We start from the raw sequence: 19172 nt of genomic DNA, 5'->3' as shown, positions 1-19172 counted from the left end.
ATGGATTTTTTCACTCTATGGCTGAGTTAGTCGGTCTCAGGGATAGATAGCAAGGTTCTCCCCCCCCCGGAACCCGAGATTTTTCGTCCAGCAAAGCAGGCCAAATCGACCAGAGAACACCTGCAATTTACAGACACAATACGCATGGGTAGTTGAATTAACATTTTGGGTGACCCTAATAAATAGTTTTTTTTTGTTGTTTTTTCAAAGGGTCGCAGCGCACAACAAACAGGCTGGATTCCTATGTTGGCAGCCTGGAACCTAGGCTGTTAGCGTTGGATCCCAGTGATGCTAATCTGGCAGACCAACATCATCACTGGGGTCCCCCTTACCACATACAGGCCCATCATTGGATGCGATATGATTGTTATTACGCGTACTTTTTGGACCGTAGTTTTAGGATCGATCCACGATCTTAAAACAACGAAAAAAGTTCAGTAAAACATACACTTCCCTGCCATTAATATCCGGACACCCCACCATGGATGGGGAAACAGATCCTATGCACGCAACACGTCACAGAACTTGCTATAAATATGCACACTGGCTTCGAACAGACAATTGCAAAAGTGGGCATGCAAGATGACACGTTCAACACAATTACCTCAACGGTTGAACAGAATTGATCACCTCAACAAATCTTGGGCGCCGATTAACACGGTGTAAGGAGAGCGAATCCTGGACTGTAGAGCAGCGGAAAACAGTCCTATGGAGAGATGAGTTCAGGTTCGCGCTCTACCAGTCTGATGGCCGTTTCTGGGTGTGGCGAATGCCAGGGGAACAGTTCCTTCCTGATTTTATCCTCCCAACAAGGAAGTTTGGTGGAGGCAGTGTCATGGTATGGGGCTCCTTTCATGGTTTGGCTTGGGCCCATTGGTAGTTATCGGCAAAATCATGAATGCTGTGCAATACCAGGTTATTCTTGACAATTATGCACTTCCAACATTATGGCAATACTTCGGGGAAGGCCAATACCTCAATCAGCAAGACAACGCGCCATGCCATACTGCTCGGGTTGTAACAGAGTGGTTTGAGGACATGGGTGTGGAAAAGTTGGATTGGCCAGCCCAGAGTACTGATCTGAATCCTATCGATCATCTTTGGGATGTATGGATCGTCGTGTACGTACACGTCGAGATAGCCCGAAGAACAAGGCCGAACTGGTGGCTGCGTTAAAGGGCAAGTGGAGGAACATATCACCTGGCATTAATAAAAAGCTGTTTGAGAGTATGCCGCGAAGATTGAAGGCCTTCATAAAAGCAAAAGGTTTCAGAATAAAATATTAAATGGCACAATAAAAGCTCTTCTTTTTGTCTAAAGGCAGGTGTTTGGATATTAATGGTAAGGCAGTGTATGTTCGAATTTACATTGTTTCTTAGTTACAGCCCTTTTTATGTTCCACAAATTAATCAATAAGAAAACACCAACTGGTGTCCGAATATGCAAACCACATTACAGCAGCATTGGGAGGAACGAAAGTTCATTACTATTTTCGTACTTGTCTTGCTTCATACAGAATCAATCAGTAAGATGGTGGTAGACCAGTCAGAACTAGATCTGTTACATCATAAGAAATGACGCTGCCAATTTTCAGTTTTCCCGATAACCCATGACTGGGCAGAAGAGACCTCACATGCCATCGTCCAGTCAACGCATCAGCAACAATTTGCCATTAATATTTGGGCAGGAATTATTGTCCACCTTAATTGGTCCTTTTCTTTTGCCTGGAAGATTTAACCGGAGAATCCTATTACGGTTTTTAAGGAATGATTACACGATTTACAAGATGAAATTCCTCTTATCCTCTGCCTCATTTTAGTTACATTGGAGGAATTGGTCCTGATGACCAACTCCTCCATCATCAAAATCATGGATTATTTATGGGTGTATATATATTAACCAGTTATCGAGGATATAATAGCCATCGATTCTGAGCAAGCAGAAAGAACAAACGTCAGAACCAGCTGATGGAACTATTGATGGTCTCCATCAAAAGGTCAAGATAAAAAAAGGAAAGAAGCACAGTGAGACAGTATAATGGCTACCGATAATTCACAGAAAATTGATTTGACATTTTGTTTGTTAATAACATCCTTAACTGAGGTTGCAGTCTGGGGTGTATTAATCTTTGTGGAAGAAAACATTGCACACCACGATATAAACCATAAGTTATTAATTCTGTTAACGCAACAAACGTATCGTATTTCAACACGATTTTCCAGTTCCAGTTCCATTGATCACGCGCAAACCGCTTTCTGACAAGAATCAAACGTAAAGTGACCAGCTGTTACTATTAAATCTTGATCAATGAGTTGAATTGGCCCCGGGTGTCAAGTGTTCCTGTGGCCAAGAGACTCTCAGTGAAATTTTAAAAGCGTTCTTCCTAAAACGACAGTTCTAGTTTAGTCTCTGAATTTTTTTTTTCGATTTTTATTAAAAAGAAAAGTAGATTTAGGTCTTACGATCTTTAAGCGTCTTTCGAAAGGAATCCTATCTCTGTTTCTTCTTCTTCTTCTCCTTCTTTTCTTAGCAGGGCCCGAAACTGACTCTTAAAGCCAACCCTCCAGGGCTAAAAGGAGCAAATATTGACATCGACACATTTCCACTACTACAGCTATCGAGCTCTCCGCGTCCCTTCTCTCATCACACCAATCATGAACAGCTCTCTTCGCAAAAGACTAAACATTGGTTAAACAAGCTGGAATTTCCAGCATTCTTAATAATACATTCTTTGTTTACTCAGCCTTTGAGAAGTGTACTTCTTACATCGAGATGTCTAGAAAATCGTCAAATTTCATGAGCACCAACTGAAAACTGCTTATTCAGATCATCTATCCAGAGATCTAGTCATAAACTTCTACAACAAGCACAAGATACATCGGTTTCTTCCACCCATGGACAGTAGTTGTGTCCTGGTGTGTATCATCAAGACAACGCACCATGCCATACTACTCGAGTCGTAACAGAGTGGTTTGAGGACACGGGTGTTGAAAAGTTGGATTGGCCAGCCCAGAGCATTGATCTCAACCCTATCGAACATCTTTGAGATGTATTGGATCGTCGGGTATTGGATTTATAAAACAAACTCACCATTCTTCTTAAAATAACGTGACATTTCTTGACAACTAACAAGCAATTATCATAAAAGAGTTCTATTATCTTCAGACATTGTACAAAAAATTAAAGAGTGACGTTCAGAAATTTTAGTTTTCTAGGATTTAATCTTTGATTAAACTGTTCTATTTAATAATATACATTTTTGCACTTGTTTAATGCCATATTCATTTTAATCTTGAACATTATCTGTTATTCTTTAAGCAAATACTTCTCTATGGTATGTTTTGTTGACACTTCACGTGATTCATAGCTCCATCGAGGCAAAACCAGTCTGTTTTGGAGACGGCAGAAAATTTGTTGATCATGACGAACCTCATACTGTGTCGCAATCAACAGAGGAATCGATTTGGTGCCAGATCGTGATCAGGCACTACAGAGTGCAGTCATAACTCAATGTTTCACAAAACTCACGCAGCTTTCCAGTAAACCGAGCTACCTATTTTCAAGCGCTTACCTGATCTCACCAAGATATACAGACCATGTTGTTGTTGTTGAAAGGCTTTAGAAACATCAGCGACTAAGGCCATATTGCTTCGCGCATGCGGTCTGTAATTGCGTCTATTCTGTGGTCGATATTCTTTGCTGGACAAAAAACCCGAGTTTCCGGGATAAAAAATCATGCCTGAGACCGACTAACTCAATCAGGTTCTGAAAAATGCCCATAAAAATTCGTTACGTCATTGACTGAACTCGAACTCAGGTCTTCCACAAGGATCCTTGTATGTATTCAAGAAGAAGGTGGATATTTTCGATATTTATTTTATACATTCACTGGCGAAAAAATTGGGAACCTTTTGCAATTTACTTCAACAGATAATTACAGTGGCGGACAAAAAAACTGCATCACTTGTGAGTTTTGCGCTGCATTGTGGGTTGCAGAAATGTTCGAAGTGCATTTGTTAGATGGGATGTATATCTCTGTGAATGAAATCCAATAAAAAGACTCCACCCGATTACGTTTCAAATATCGATCTTGGGAAGGCGTAGTCACTCTCTTACTGCCTGATCCAGGTCTTCTCTTCACATCACGCTTTAATTTCAGCACCCGGGATACTGTTGACTGGTGGCAGCCTATTTTATCAGTGATAGCACGCGTAGAAAGCCCTTCCTGGGACAGAGCAACAGCTACACTTTTTTTGCTTGGTCTCAACTGAACATTCCATCGCCGTATTTATAAAAATGGCTGATGCAATACCTTGCAATTACTGTCTGATGCAATACCTTGCAATTACTGTCTGATGCAATAGAAGCGTTATCTGATGCAATACCTTTTGCTTTGCGACAAAGAAAATGACTATAATCAAACATTATCTTATACGTTTCACTACGAATGTTACCTCTTTTTAAGGCGATGCAGTTTTTTTTGTCCACCGCTGTAAATTTACAATATGCAAATGTAAGTTGTCTGGTGGTGTGATCACGAGTCCCATGGCATTAAATAAATACTAGGCTTTTCTGAGACTTCTTAGTCGATCCCATGAAGAAGTCAAGTGATCATTCCCATTTTCAGAAAGGTGTTTAGTTGAAGCACGTTTAAGAGCAGTCACAATGTAGAAAACAAAGGAAATCGTGTGTCTAAAGCAACCATCTCATAAAGTACGAGGAAACGTTTGATAAGGAGTCTGGGTGCGAGGTTAGCCTGTGCAGACATTGCTCCTTAAAGCTCTTCAAACAGAGAAGTTTTTCCTGATTTATTTTCTGCTTTATTAGTTTAAATTGTCATATTAACTTATTTTCTAGAGTAGCTTTATATTCCTAGTTACGATACTTAGTTTAAATTTTAACTTAGACAGAGATTTCGTAGATATTACTTAGTATCGGTAACGGTATCAAATCCACGTGTCACAAATTGAACGAGAGGTCTTTTAACCAAATTTAGTCGATTTATTAACCAATTGTTATATCAAATTATCTTCTATAAGTAGATTGTAGACCTAGGCAGGATCCTTAGTTTATTCTAAATTGAGATAGCGAGATTTCGAAGCTAATCAATACTTACGAGTCCGTAGAAATACCGTTCGTGAATTCCCGCCATTTTTACACGATAGCATAAGCTTAGTGTCGTATAGTGCATAATATAATATTGTCAATTATTCAGTAAATCTATTAATCTTGATAAACTTTATTGTCAATTAAATTGTACTTTTAACTCTATATATATATAACGACTTAATCGTAACAAATAAGTAATTAATACATAACTATAGTGCTACACGTCATACGGAAGTTGTATAAAGGGAACACTAGATACCGAAAAAAAAAAAAAAAAAAAAAAAAATATATATATATATATATATATATATATATATATATAACATAACTATTTTGGGATATAACTTAAGGATTTAATTTTTGTTTTAAATTTTATTGAATTAAATTGGAATCATGACTCTGACCAGAGCAGCAAAGCAAAAGGCTCAAGCTAATGGGAGTGCTGTGGTTCAGGGGAGAACTGAGGGGGGCAGTTGCCCTCTGAATCACAGTCTATTAAAATGCACTGTTTGCTTGATGTTTGCGGAGCAGTCGGGTACGGGACATGATACTGCCAAGGGGGATGTCTTTGTGTGTGCACGATGTAAGGAGTGCAAGGAAATCAGGCGACAACTCAGCGTTGTTATGGGCCTTTATGAGAGCTTGAAGGACAGGGTGGATGCCCTCGAAGGAAATAAATTGAGGGGCCCATCAAGCTCTCAGCTGCCCACATCAACGTAAGAGCTTGCACTTGGTCATCAGGCAACACAGGGGCAGCCCCCTAGGCAGAATGCACTGGTCCCACAGGAACTAGTAGTTGTTGGTGACTCTATTGTCAGGGAAACGGGGAACATACTTTGTAAAAAGGATAGGTGGAATAGGACCAGGTATGTTTGCCAGGGGCAAAGGTTGATGACGTTGTAGAGCGGATATCATCTTTTAAGGGCACAAAAGGTGATATAGTTGTACACGTTGGCACTAATGATATTAAGAGTAGGAGACCGGCGGAATTACTTAGCAAGTACAGGTCACTGTTGAAAAAAAGCCGTGAATTAGGGTTGAACTTAAAAGTGTCTGCAATTCTGCCCAGACACGATAGGAGGGAGTATATTATGAGAGCCTTGTCGATCAATTCGGCCCTGGAGGGATTGTGCAAGGCTCAAGGGGTAGAATTTTTTTCAGCCTGGACTGTACTTGTTAACAGGAGAGATTGCTTCTACAGGGATGGGATACACTTAAATAGAAAGGGTGCAAGAATTTTTGCTGATGCTGTCGAGGCAGTGTTAGGTGGGTCGGAAAACTGCTAGTTGGGGGGGATACAAGGACTAATAGATTAACAGTAGCCACTGGCAGAGGTGGAAGTGATTCTTGCACTGCTTCTATTCAAATGAGCAGAAGTCTGAAAAACAAGATGCAGGATATTTCAGAGACTGCTGGTAGTCATTGCGTTACAAGTAAACACATGGGTTGTGTGAGGGCAGATAAGAATAGAAACAGGTGCATGTATACCTGCGTGTACACCAATGCTAGGAGTTTGGTAAATAAATTTGATGAATTTGAGGTATTGCTCAAAACATCAAAGGCAGATATTGTTGGGATATCAGAGACGTGGTGTCACACAGATATAAGTAATGCGGAAGTGGAATTTGGGGAATACAATGTATATAGAAAGGATAGACAGGACAGGAGGGGAGGAGGGGTTATGCTATTAATTAAGAAACACATAAAGTCAAAGGAAGTGAAGCCAGTTGACATCGCTGGACAGGGCAGTGTCGAGTCAGTTTGGTGTGACATAAGCATAGGGAAATCAAAATTGAGAGTAGGAGTGTGCTATAGGCCTAATGACTCTGATGAGTATAATAAGAAACTGTACAGGGAAATAGAGTGGGCCAGTAAATCAGAGAGTCTTATAATGGGGGATTTTAATTTCCCTGATATTGACTGAAATTTGTGGGTTGGTCACTCGTACACTACCAAGGCTTTTGTGGATTTATTGGATGATTGTTTTCTACATCAGCATGTTCGTGAGGCAACAAGAGGGAGCAATACTCTTGATCTGATTATCAGTAGTGATCTTCATGCATTAAGAACCTGCAGATAAATGAACCACTAGGTGGCAGTGATCACAGTGTGTTGAAGTGGGATTTACTCAAGGAGGTAACTACCATCAGAGGTAAAGGGAATGGTTTTTGTTTTCGTAAAGGCGACTATGATGGTCTGAGACAGTATTTAAATTCTATACAGTGGGACCAACTGATGATGTTACCAACAGCAAACTCAAAATGGGAAGCATTCAAGGAACTAATCTTGGTGGCTACCAGGCTTTACATACCAACTAAGAAATATTGTTCAAGGTTTAGGCCTAAATGGTTGTCAGATGGACTAATGAGACATGTGGCAGAGAAGAAAAATGCATGGGATACATACAAATTAATGGGTGACATGGAAGCCTATGATAGATATAAGTTGGTCTGTAACCAAGTCACAAAGGAGATTAGGCAGGCAAAGGCAGACTACGAAAAATCCTTGGCAAAGGATGCAAAGAAAAACAGAAAGGAGTTCTTTACATACTTGAACTCGAGAAGGAAAGGGATGAATCAGATTGGTCCACTGGATATTGATGGTTCAACAGTTGAGGATCCTGCTCAGGTGGCTAACAATCTAAACGAGTATTTTGCATCTACATTCACGCATGAGGAGTTATTCAGGAAGGAGAATGATGTAGGTAAAGTAAACATTGGCAGTGAGCTGGATGATTTTGTAATAACTGAGAGGAAAGTGGAGGAGAGATTGTTGAGGATAAACATAAAAAAAAGCACCTGGGGTGGATGGGATCTATCCAGTTATATTAAAGGAGGCAGCAAAGGAAGTAAGCAAACCACTAGCCATAATTATGAGAGCTTCTTTGGACTCAGGGGAGGTACCCATAGACTGGAGATGTGCAAATGTAACCCCAATTCACAAAGGAGGATCAAAGGCTGACACAAGTAATTATAGACCTGTTAGTTTAACTTCTGTTCCAGGTAAATTAATGGAGGCACTGGTTAAAGAAGCACTGCAGGATCATCTAGACAAGAATTCCGTTATAGCTCAGACGCAGCATGGTTTTGTTAAGGGCAGGTCTTGCCTGACCAATTTGATTGGATACTATGATGTAGTCACAAAAGAACTGGATGCAGGGAATAACTTTGATATTATATACTTGGATCTTAGAAAGGCTTTTGATACTGTTGCACATGGAAGACTGCTGCACGAATTGGAGCAGTGTGGCATTGGAGGCAAATTGCTGCTATGGATAAGGGGATGGTTGAGTGGCAGAAGACAGAGAGTGGTAATCAATGGACACTGCTCAACGTGGACTAATGTTATTAGTGGAGTTCCTCAAGGTTCAGTGTTGGGTCCATTGTTGTTTTCGGTGTTTATGAATGATATTGATGATGGGATATCAAGTTTAATGTCTAAGTTTGCAGATGAATCAAAGGTTGGCAGGGTCGTTAAGGACACTACTGACGCTATGCTGCTGCAACAGGATCTGGAAAGGTTGAACAGATGGGCTGAGAGGTGGCAAATGAAGTTTAACATTGACAAATGTAAAGTACTACATGGGTAACAGTAACCCCAGAGCAATGTATCAACTCTGCGGTACTACACTGACAGTAGTGGAGAATGAAAAGGACCTGGGGGTAATTGTGCAGGCAGATATGAAGTTCTCTGAGCAGTGCAGACGAGCTGCAAGAGTAGCTCATGGTGTCTTGTCAATGATATACAGGAATTTTTCTAGCAGGGATAAGGAGGTGATTATTCCCTTGTATAAGGCAATGGTTAGGCCACATCTTGAGTACTGTATACAGGTCTGGAGGCCTCATTTCAAGAAGGATGTAGAGCTGCTGGAACGGGTACAGAGAAGGGCAACAAGATTAGTAAATGGAACAAAGGGTTGCTCTTACGAAGAAAGGCTTAAGTTTTGCAAATTACAGAGTCTGGAGACTAGGCACCGGCGAGGTGATCTGATAGAGGTGTATAAGGCTTTGAATGGTTTCAGCATGCTCAATGCCAATGGGATTCTTCATCTTTCTCAGAATAATCACCTCAGAGGGCATAAATTCAAATTGAGGAAGGACGGATGTCGGATAGATGTGCGGAAATTTGCCTTTGGCCAGCGGGTGGTTGGTTGGTGGAACCGACTTCCATCACTTGTTGTTGAAGTTGATAGCCTAAACAAATTTAAAGCTCAACTGGACAGGTATTTCGAACGAACGGAGGGGTGAAATGGGAGAGGGTTTTTTTTTTTTTTTTTTTGGCTGATGCTGAATAAGCTTGCTTTCTTGCATCATATGCCTCTACTAATGCTAATGCTAATGCTAAGTTCATAGCCTGAGCATGAAGGTTTTTATTTGAGGAATCTGGTACTTTTCAACATTGTCTTCTTTGGAGTCAATACATGTTTGCCACAGATGCTGCAATGCATTGGTTGCAGCGGCGAAGAAAGTTTTCTCTTGGACCTCCAGAAATGCATCCACAGCAATGCAGTGCATCCCTAGCAGTGGCAGACTTGTGAGCAAGTGCATTGTCCTGGTGGAACGAGGCCCCTTTGCTGAGTTTTTCCCGGCATTTATTTTCGATGTTTTCATGAAAACGTCTCACTAGGTCTACGTAATATGCCTCTGTGACTGTCTAACCTTGCTGAAAGTAATTGATTCCATCACCTTGCCAGCAGAAGGAATTGACTTGGCTTTCTTTGGAGAAGGAGAAGAACTGTTTCCGCTCTTTGTAGTCTCCTTAGAATCTCTGGTTGAAAGTGATTGACCAACATCTCAAACCTTGAGAGGAATTATGCTAAATTGCTTAAAACGATGCAAATATTCACTTCACTTGACATGACAACTCCTGTACCTTTTTGATATGCAATCAACAACTTTGGAAGCCATTGTGCTGACGCCTTTTTCGTAACGAGAATCTCTGTTATTATGCGTTACGCACGCACGTGAAATGCCTAAGACACTGGCAATGTATTGAACTGTCACTCGTTGATCATTCAGCATCAGATCATGCACACGTTGTGAACAACTTCTGAGTGATAGACATTGCAGGTCTTTCACAGCGTAGGTCATCTTTCTGGGACTAATTGCCTTTGGCATTAGTCCCTTTTTTTCTCCACATATTGGATGACTGAACATCTTTCCTCATTCAGACAACTTTGTTGACTGCAGGATCTGTAATTAAAAAAGACATTATCGAAACTGCATTAAGCCTGGTGGGCTACTATTTGAAATATTATTCATTATGTACAGAATTTTTTTACATTGTACTCCCACTTTTTCCTACTCAGGCCACGAACTTTTCAAACGCTCCTCGTATAAATGAGTGGAAGATTCTTTCAAAAATATTGAAAGAATCTATTGAAGAGGTGCTGCCAACATTACGATTGGACTATGGAACAGTGGGAAAAGATCATGGTCTTGATTTAGTGGGTAATCCATGGAATACCCGCAGTTTATAGACAATATATATGGGGCGCAATATGGCCCCTCGTGGATAGCACAGTTGGTGGGATCGCCGTCCTCCCCACACCGGGTGGAAAAGACCTGAGTTCGAGTCCCGTCGATTACGGGAGGAATTTTCATGGGCCTTTTTCACTACGTGAAAGTTGAGTTAGTCGGTGTCAGGCAAGGGTAGCGTGGTTTTTTCTCCCGAAAACTCGGGTGTTTCGTCCAGAAAATCGATCTCAGGACACGCAATTTACAGCCAATATACAGGGAACAATATGTCCTAAGTTGCTGATGCTCATAAAACCCTACTACACAATAAAAACAGCTCAATATAGTCAAGTCACTATTGCGTCTGAAACTGTACAACGACAGCTTCATTTTTATCCGGATTGCGTGGATTATTTGAAGATGAAAACGCAATTATCTAACGTGATAAAATTGTATCTGAATGATTCGAGGAACATTTTCAAGATTTCCAACATCTACCCTGGCCATCTAATTCTTCTGATCTTAATCCAACTGAGAATGTTTGAGATGTGTTGGAATGGGCAGTTCGACTTCGCAGTCCTCTACTGATCACAATGCAGCACGTGATAAATATCCTGATGGAAGAATGGTCAAATTCAGAGTTAAACTTTCTCTAACGTCTAATGGAATCCATGCCATGTAATTCGGGCAAAAGGTGATTCTTACTATTAATATTAGCGTTCTTTGTGGCTCCCTGTTAGGGGATTCTCTCTAACAAAGAGCCATTGTATGTTTTAGTTCCTTTGGCTAACACATAATCTTGAAAGCAGCTTCATGACCAAGGGAAATTTTCATTATTTCCCCACATCTGGAGAAACCTTTCTGCGAATTCAACTCTCCTATCTGTATCACCATCATTAAATGTGTGATGCAATTTTGGATGTAAACCCTATATCCTGAATCTTTTTAAATTCTTACTGAAGTCCGGTATATTTTTTTAATTAACGGTGCAATTCAAGCCACCGCTTGCTTAAAGCGTGTAGCAATATGTTCTGTCAGATTTAGACATGGTCTTTCGCTTCTACAATCACTAGCCAAAAAAATAAAAGCTTTTATTTGATATCTAGTAGGACCACCTTTGGCCCATACACGTCGTGGCATGGATCTAATAGGTGTCTGAGGCAGTCTAGCTCCAGATTTGACCATCCTTCCATCGTGGTCAGTAGAGATTTATAATGCTTAACTGCTCTTTCCAACATATCCCAGATATTCACAATTGGATTCAGATCAGGACAATTAGGCGGCCAGGATAGATGTTGGAAATCTTGGGAACGTTACATTCAGATATACAAATTGCATGACGGGTAGTTTGTGTAATCGTCTTCAAAGAATCCATCTCAATCCGGGTAAAATCTGAGTTAAACATTACAGGCTCGAAGTTGGTCCAATACCACAGAAATGTATTCAATAGACGCAACGAGTCTTTATAACGGTATGAGGGCACCGAATCCATACTAACAGACGCTTACGTTTTCGTTCCATGATACCACCTCAAGTGGTAGATGCTTTGTAAATTTAACGCCATACTTTCGCCCAACCATTCGTGCAAAGACGTCGAGACTCGTATTCCACATGATCATTTTGCACTGTTCCATAGTCTAGTCTTGGAGTTGGCAGCACCACTTCAATGGAATTTTCCGATTTTTTACAAGAAGTGGCTTCGTATGAGCAGGCAACCACCAAACCCTAGATTCCTCAACTCAAGCAGCATAGTACGGTTGGAAATACGTCTTTCTTTGCCTAAACTGATAGCAAAGAATTTGTGATCATACCATGCGATGACTTATTTTGCTAAAGGTTTCTAATTTTTTGGACAGTGAATGTACTGAGATTTCGCAACACGAATTCCACCTTTGGTTGTTATTTGAGCAATGATCCATGTAAAATTTCAACTTCATTCTTAAAAGAAAAAACAAACCAAAACTGATTTTCTTAACTGAACCATCTAGGATTTCTTACTGTAAAAATTGCTTAAGACAATGTAATTACTTTAACTAATTCTATTTTATTCTCTCTCTCTCTCTTTCTCTCCATAGCGCATCGAAAGCCCCTTCCTGGCAGCCGTACAAGAAACGCTGGAAGATCGTTACACGGAGAACATTGAAAACATCTACAAGATAACCATCCACTTCATTCTGGAGAACATCATCAAAGGTTACGACATGGCGGCAGAAGCGGAGAAACCCGTCACACAGAACAACGTTTGACATCCCTCGGTTGCCAAGGCAACGGAAGGAGATACTGTGGTGCAGTAAGAGGTTGTATCCGTTGCTCGAGCCTTGAGAAAGCCGTCCGTCTGACTTCGCTCTTGCGCTGGTAGTGTTTAAGAAACGTCCCACTGTGCAAAGAGTGGTTGGTGCGATAGGTGACGGATTTCTTGACTTGTGTCGCTACCTTGTGGACTGTTTCTGAAACTGTGAATCAAACACAAGACATTTATTTCCTTGAAAACAAACTGTAATCAAAAACTGAGCTGCTCTCGAAGTGTATGGATGAGATGTTATGTTTAGAGATCGTGATGTTGTCTCTTTGGGATGTAGCTTAATAACAATCACAAATCCAGACTACCCCTCCCTCTATAAATATCGTCCATATATTTATTGTAAGTGGAATGGTAATGGCCATTCTTTTACCTCATGTTCAGGTTTTTGTGTGGCATAGCTTTTGTATTTTGCTGTTGTACAAAACTGTATGATGTATTATAGGTATAGTTTGAAGCAAATGTACAAACTGGAATTTGTTAATAGCTAACAGTCCCAGTCTCTTTGAACAGACACCAGAAAAAAAGTAGAAATATCAAATATATAAAAAATGTCCTCATAGTTCGTCAACAGAATATTATTTTCTTTTGCAAAGGTGGATTGATTTATGTCAGTGGTTTGTACAAAAGTCAGGGTTTCAAAATACCATTCCCCTTCTGTTTTAATTTAAAAAGGGGCTAAAAAGGGTGGTCAGACTTTTTGTTTCAAAATTAAGAACTGTATTTTATATCAACACGACCACTAAGCCCAGTTCTTAAAAATGTCATGAATTCATTTAACTTCGTCATTAAGGCCACTTTTTTTTTTTGGATGAATTACCATTGCCTTCGAATTTTTACCTTATCTGTACGCCTAGGCATGTACGTCCAAGGAGAAAATGTATTCGATTATTGAGCTAAAGATTATTTTATCTCCGGTAACAACACCATACAATACATCCTTGAAAAATTAACCCAATGAACACTGTTGGAGGTACATAAAATATTAATGCACTAACGTTTAAAGAATTATTATACGTTCTCATCTTCAGAGCCACAATGCATTATGTACATTCAACGTAGTGTGCATTATGTTAATTCTCAAGTAAAAATAACGATATGTTTAAAATTAATTTTTTTTGAAAAAGGCAGTCTAAGGTCTCAAGAAGAATTTTTTATTTTTTTTAATTATAATATTATAAATACAGAAATTTTAAGCCAGGAATTCTCTTACATGATGTTGATGGTGGAAGTTTGCGCATGAGCAGTTCTAGAACCGGTTGAGGTTTGTTGACTTTTTGTTAGAAATTTAAATAGACTTTTCAAATTTCTGTACCAAGCCTGTACAACGATTCCATGCAAGTGTTTTTAAGAATATTTTTCTTTCTTTCTTTCTTTCTTTTTTTTTTTTTTTTTTGGCCACAAGCTCGTGTCTTATTTCATTTGAATATCTAATTTATTATCGCTATATTTTAGATTATTTAAATGACGTCATCTCTCTTGGAATAAATTCACTTAATATTATTAGTACTTGTTTCTGTAATATATATCATTATGTATACGAAGTAACAAAATAAAGTTCCTCTCATTGCATGTTATCATTTGTCACCTTTAAGGGATCTTTGGGTTTTTCGTAATTTTTCCACCGATTTTTATGCAAAAATTATAAACTTGTAAGGCAATATTTTGAAACTGAGGAACACCCCCCTCCCCCCCAAAGTATGCTCAAGAAAAATTACAAAATGGTAGATTTTGAAGCCAGTCATTGCATGTAAGATTAGATATTATTCTAGTATAAAGGTAAAATAACTTTAAAGTTTATTTACAAGTCAAGAAATATTAAAATGTTAATTTAAATTAACATTTTAATATTAAAATGCATTAATATTCAAGAAAAATGTTATGTTTCTAGTGGGACTGTTTTTTTATTTTTTCTTTCCAATTTCTTACGAAATATTCAATTTAAAACTGAGGAAATAAAATTAAAATTTCATTTTTCATGCCTGACTTAAAGAATTAATGAAAACATAAAAAGGGATTAGCCAGACAATTTTTGAGCTTGAGAAACTTGATGTAAAGAAATTCAGTCATTATTATGCTAAGATTTCTTATTATTCAGAAAATTACTCAAAATGGAAACGTAAACATCTTTTACGCGCATGCGTGAGACTGGCCTAAACTTAATATTGATTTCGTATGTCACAGACTTACAAACTAATTTATTTACACGATTTCTACAAAACTATCGAAATATTAAAAGAAATTTAATATAATAAATTTAATTAAAATAAAATAAAAAGTAGATTTTAGTTAACAGAAAATTACTAAAAATGAAAACGTAAACATCTTTTCGGCGCATGCGTGAGACTGGCCTCAACTTACCATTGATTTCGTATGTCACGTATGTTACAAACTAATTTATTGACACCATTTCTACAAAACTATCGAAATATTAATAGAAATTTAATATAATAAAATTAATTAAAATAAAATAAAAACTAAATTTAGTATATTTAAAGAAATATCTTATTTTAGTTAACAGAAATTTACTAAAGATCAAAACCTAAATATCTTTTAGCGCATGCGCGAGACTAGGCCTAGCAAAAGATTTCGTGCTTCAATCACAGGCTTAAAAACTAATTTATTCACACTATTTATACAAAACTTATACAAAAATTATACAAAACTGTCGAAATACTAGTATATTAAAAGAAATTTATTTTTTTCGAATATGGAATAACAACTTCATTACTAAAAAAAATTATATAATAAAAACTGAAAACTTAAATATTTCAGTCTCTTCTGGATTAATAATCTCGATGTGAGGTTGAGAACTGCGAAAAATAATGTATTATTTTTTAAAAAAATCAAGTACACATACAGTTTTTAAACATTCTTGTGGAAAGTAAAATGAGTTGTAAGTTTTAGAAATTCTGATAGAGGAAGGTATTTTCATAAACATAAAGGAGTGATCTCTTCGTTAAAGAATTGTATGAATATTACATTCTGAGGGTACACGACCGGACAGGCCCTCATAAAATCGTAAGGCAAAAATTATGTTTTTTTTTTTCATGCCCTTGTGTAAAATATAAGCTATTTGGAGCTCTCTCTCTCTCTCTGTTTCTCTCTCTATCTACTGTCTATCTCTGGGCATCTTTGCTTATTTTTTTATCCTCGGCGTACTGCTCGTTAAAAACAAAGGAGTATTTCTGAAAATGTTGTGCTAGCTGTACATAGTTTTAAGTCAAATAAAGAATGCATACAGTGTACGCAAGTATGATTGGTTTTAATTTTTCAATTTAATCTGTTACATATTGTATATTTGTGTTATAACAAAACAGGAAGTTAATGTTATCATAGCAGTAACTGTTGTGGTACACTTGAATATAATTAAAGATATGTTAAGATTAATTACACGTTAGTATATAAATACATATTGATTTTGTTAATTAGTATATAAATATCTTGTAATTTAAGGCATCTTTACAAGACAATAAAATGTACAACAAAGAATTATTCACCGAATATTTGTAGTAGACTCGTTTTGAAATTTCAGTCCAGCGTTTGTTTACTTTTTTATAAGTGTATATATCTTTGATTTTAACTTTATATATATCTTTGGTCAATTTGTATGTTTTGCTAGACGAAAAACCCGGGTTTCCGGGAGAAAAAACCATGCCACCCTTGCTTCTGACTGACTAACTCAGATAAGGAGTGAAAAATACCCATAAATATGCCCTCGCGTTATTAATGGGATTCTAACTCGGGTCTTTTTCACCTTGTGTGAGGAGGACGGTGATTATAACCGTTGTGCGACCCGCGAGGACGCCAACATTTCGGAAAAAGTCATATTAGAGTCACCCGAGAATTACCTCATCTACCCCATGTATATTATATCCATAAAATTGCATTTGCCTACTTTTGGTTGGCTAGTTCCTGCTGTTTGATGGAGGGCCAGAATACAGAAAAGGAAAACAGCATAGACCCCCTGAACATATCCTGTTAGGTGTGAGCAATGCAGGCATGTGGTGGCAGCGTATTAGTGTGGAGAGTATTTTCGTGGTACATATGAGAAGCCGACCAAGTGCATCTCTTCATGGTTGCAATGTATCCATGTACGAATGCGTTTTTCCAACAGGGTAACGCAGCAAACCACAAGGCAGGCCAGAATTCTATAGCACTGATTCCAGTAATATGAGAGTGAATTCAGACGACTGTATTGATCTTCCCAGTGATCAAATCTCAATTCAAATGAGCACCTGTTGGATGAGGTGCAGTGATCTCAAAGGAGTAGAGATCTGCGACAATTCAATTCACAACTGTGGGAAACAATTGAGGAAACATTGATCAATGTCCTATAATACCCTTTCGACAGTTCATTGAGCCCGTCCCACAACGAGTTCAAGTTTTTCTGGGAGTTAAGGAGAGATCTACTCAGTATATGGTGGCCAATTAGTGTATATTTTGTTCCTAGATCCATTAAGTTTAGGTTTTAATATTTTTACTAGGAGAGGGTGAGTCTAGTGAAAATGAGATTTCGATTTTCTAAAGTTAAATTATGTGCAGCCCCATAGGTGTAAATGTAGGGTTTGATGTACTAATGCTTCTACTGAAGATTAGGGTATGCTGAGCATTCCATATGTGCAAGGAGGATGCGGAGCTGTAGAAACATTATGGCATTCTCACTGATTGGTTCATCAAAGCTAGTATCACATAATTCTCAGAGAAGAATGTTGTCGTGACAGACAATGGCGTATCCAGTAAGTTGGATATCAGTCAGGGATTTACCTACATCATTACCGAAGAAATTTGCACAACAGTAAGGTCTGCGAAGTAGGTGCTCAGATTTCTCAACAGAAATATTCGCGAATGCGATAACGTTGGCAGCACGTAAGGCAAATGAAGAGATAAGAATTGACTTCGTGGATCGCACAGAGTTATTGATTAACCATGGTGAATCATGAAACCAATTTGAATTAGAGTGTAAGCGATGCAGTCTGAAGTGTAAACATCAGTCATCATTATGGCCAACGAAGCCGAAGATTTTGAAAACATCGAGAAGGTTATGCTGAAGCTGTTCATCGACTCACAGAAACTGCTACTGTACAACGTCATGTGTTGAACAATCACTCACAGATTTGCGCACGAGTCCTCAAAGTTGTTTTGTGAACTTCCACGAAAACGAAACTGTTTATATTATATGGTTTTAGGAACATCAGCGACTAAGGCCATATTGCTCATATATATATTGTCTGGAAATTGTGTGTGTTTTGTAGTCATTTTCTGTTTGATGGATGGAAACCCGAGTTTCCGCTAGTAAAAACCATGCTATCCTTGTCAGAGAACGACTAACTTAGCCACGTTGTGAAAAAGACCCATAAAAATTCTTCCCCTCATCGACTGGAATCGAACACATGTCTTTTCCACCCGGTGTGGGAGGACGGCTATTCTACCAACTCTACTACCCACGAGAACAACATTTGACTGATGGTGTCATTTTGTTAAGACCAACTCAGCTCAACATGCTAAGGAAACCATCCAGAAAACTGCTGTAGGAAGTGACTGAGTATCATCCGTACAACTTAAACTTGTCGTCTTGCGATTTTCATATTTTTGGAAGAATGAAAAATGATCTGGCAGGATATCAATTTCACACGAAAGATGAGATAAAAGGAGCATCAACAAATTGTGCCAACAGCAGCGAAAAGACTTTTATAAGAAAGGTATAAGAAATTCGGTATGTAAATGGCATCAGTGCCAAAATGTTGTGAACATTTCTCGAAAAATAGAGAAAAATAAAATAAGTTATTGGTAAAAAAAAAACTCATCTTTTTAACAATAACGGAAAATAAAGCTATAATTGTTTTTCGCTAAGGTAGAATATAAAAACTGAAAGCAACAATAGACTCAGCAATAATAATATTAGCCTACAAAGTATTCAAAGTATTTTATTATTTTTTTTTTGGCGGGCTCCAGGGTTTCCCCTATTCGCCGAATATTAGCCTACAAAGATCAGTGTCCATCAACAACGACTTTCTGTCTTCTTTTTCTACTCAGCCGTACCTTTATCCACAGCAATAACTTTCCCTTAACGCCACAATGCTCCAATTTGTACAGTAGTCTTTTAGGAGCAACGGTTTCAAAATCTTTCCTGATATTCAAGTATATGATATCAAAATTATTTTTGTATCCAGTTCTTTTGTTACTGCAACATGGATTCCAGTCAAATTGATTAAAGATTTTCCCCTAATAAATACATGCTGTGACTGCTGTATTCCGTCCTAGATGGTCCTACATTAGCTCTTTCATTACACTCAATTTTATACAAA

General features: G+C 38.3%; 1 protein-coding gene across 2 annotated transcripts in view; it reads left to right on the top strand.

The window, feature by feature from the left end:
- LOC150084966 (neuroglobin-1-like) overlaps positions 1–14241 on the top strand; it is an 83457-nt gene extending 69216 nt beyond the window's left edge. For both annotated transcript variants that reach the window (XM_090376725.1, XM_090376726.1), the window contains exon 4: positions 12641–14241. In XM_090376725.1, the coding sequence (XP_090232851.1) occupies positions 12641–12811 (171 nt within the window). In that variant the 3' untranslated portion in view covers positions 12812–14241. The remainder of the gene's footprint in view (positions 1–12640) is intronic.
- The last annotated feature ends 4931 nt before the right edge of the window (positions 14242–19172 follow it).

Source organism: Mastigoproctus giganteus, chromosome 6 (assembly GCF_048544385.1).
Source record: "Mastigoproctus giganteus isolate SK-2022 chromosome 6, ASM4854438v1, whole genome shotgun sequence".
NCBI classification, from domain to species: Eukaryota; Metazoa; Arthropoda; class Arachnida; order Uropygi; family Thelyphonidae; genus Mastigoproctus; species Mastigoproctus giganteus.
Note: the sequence above shows the minus strand (reverse complement) of the source record. Positions and strands in the feature narration are given on the sequence as shown.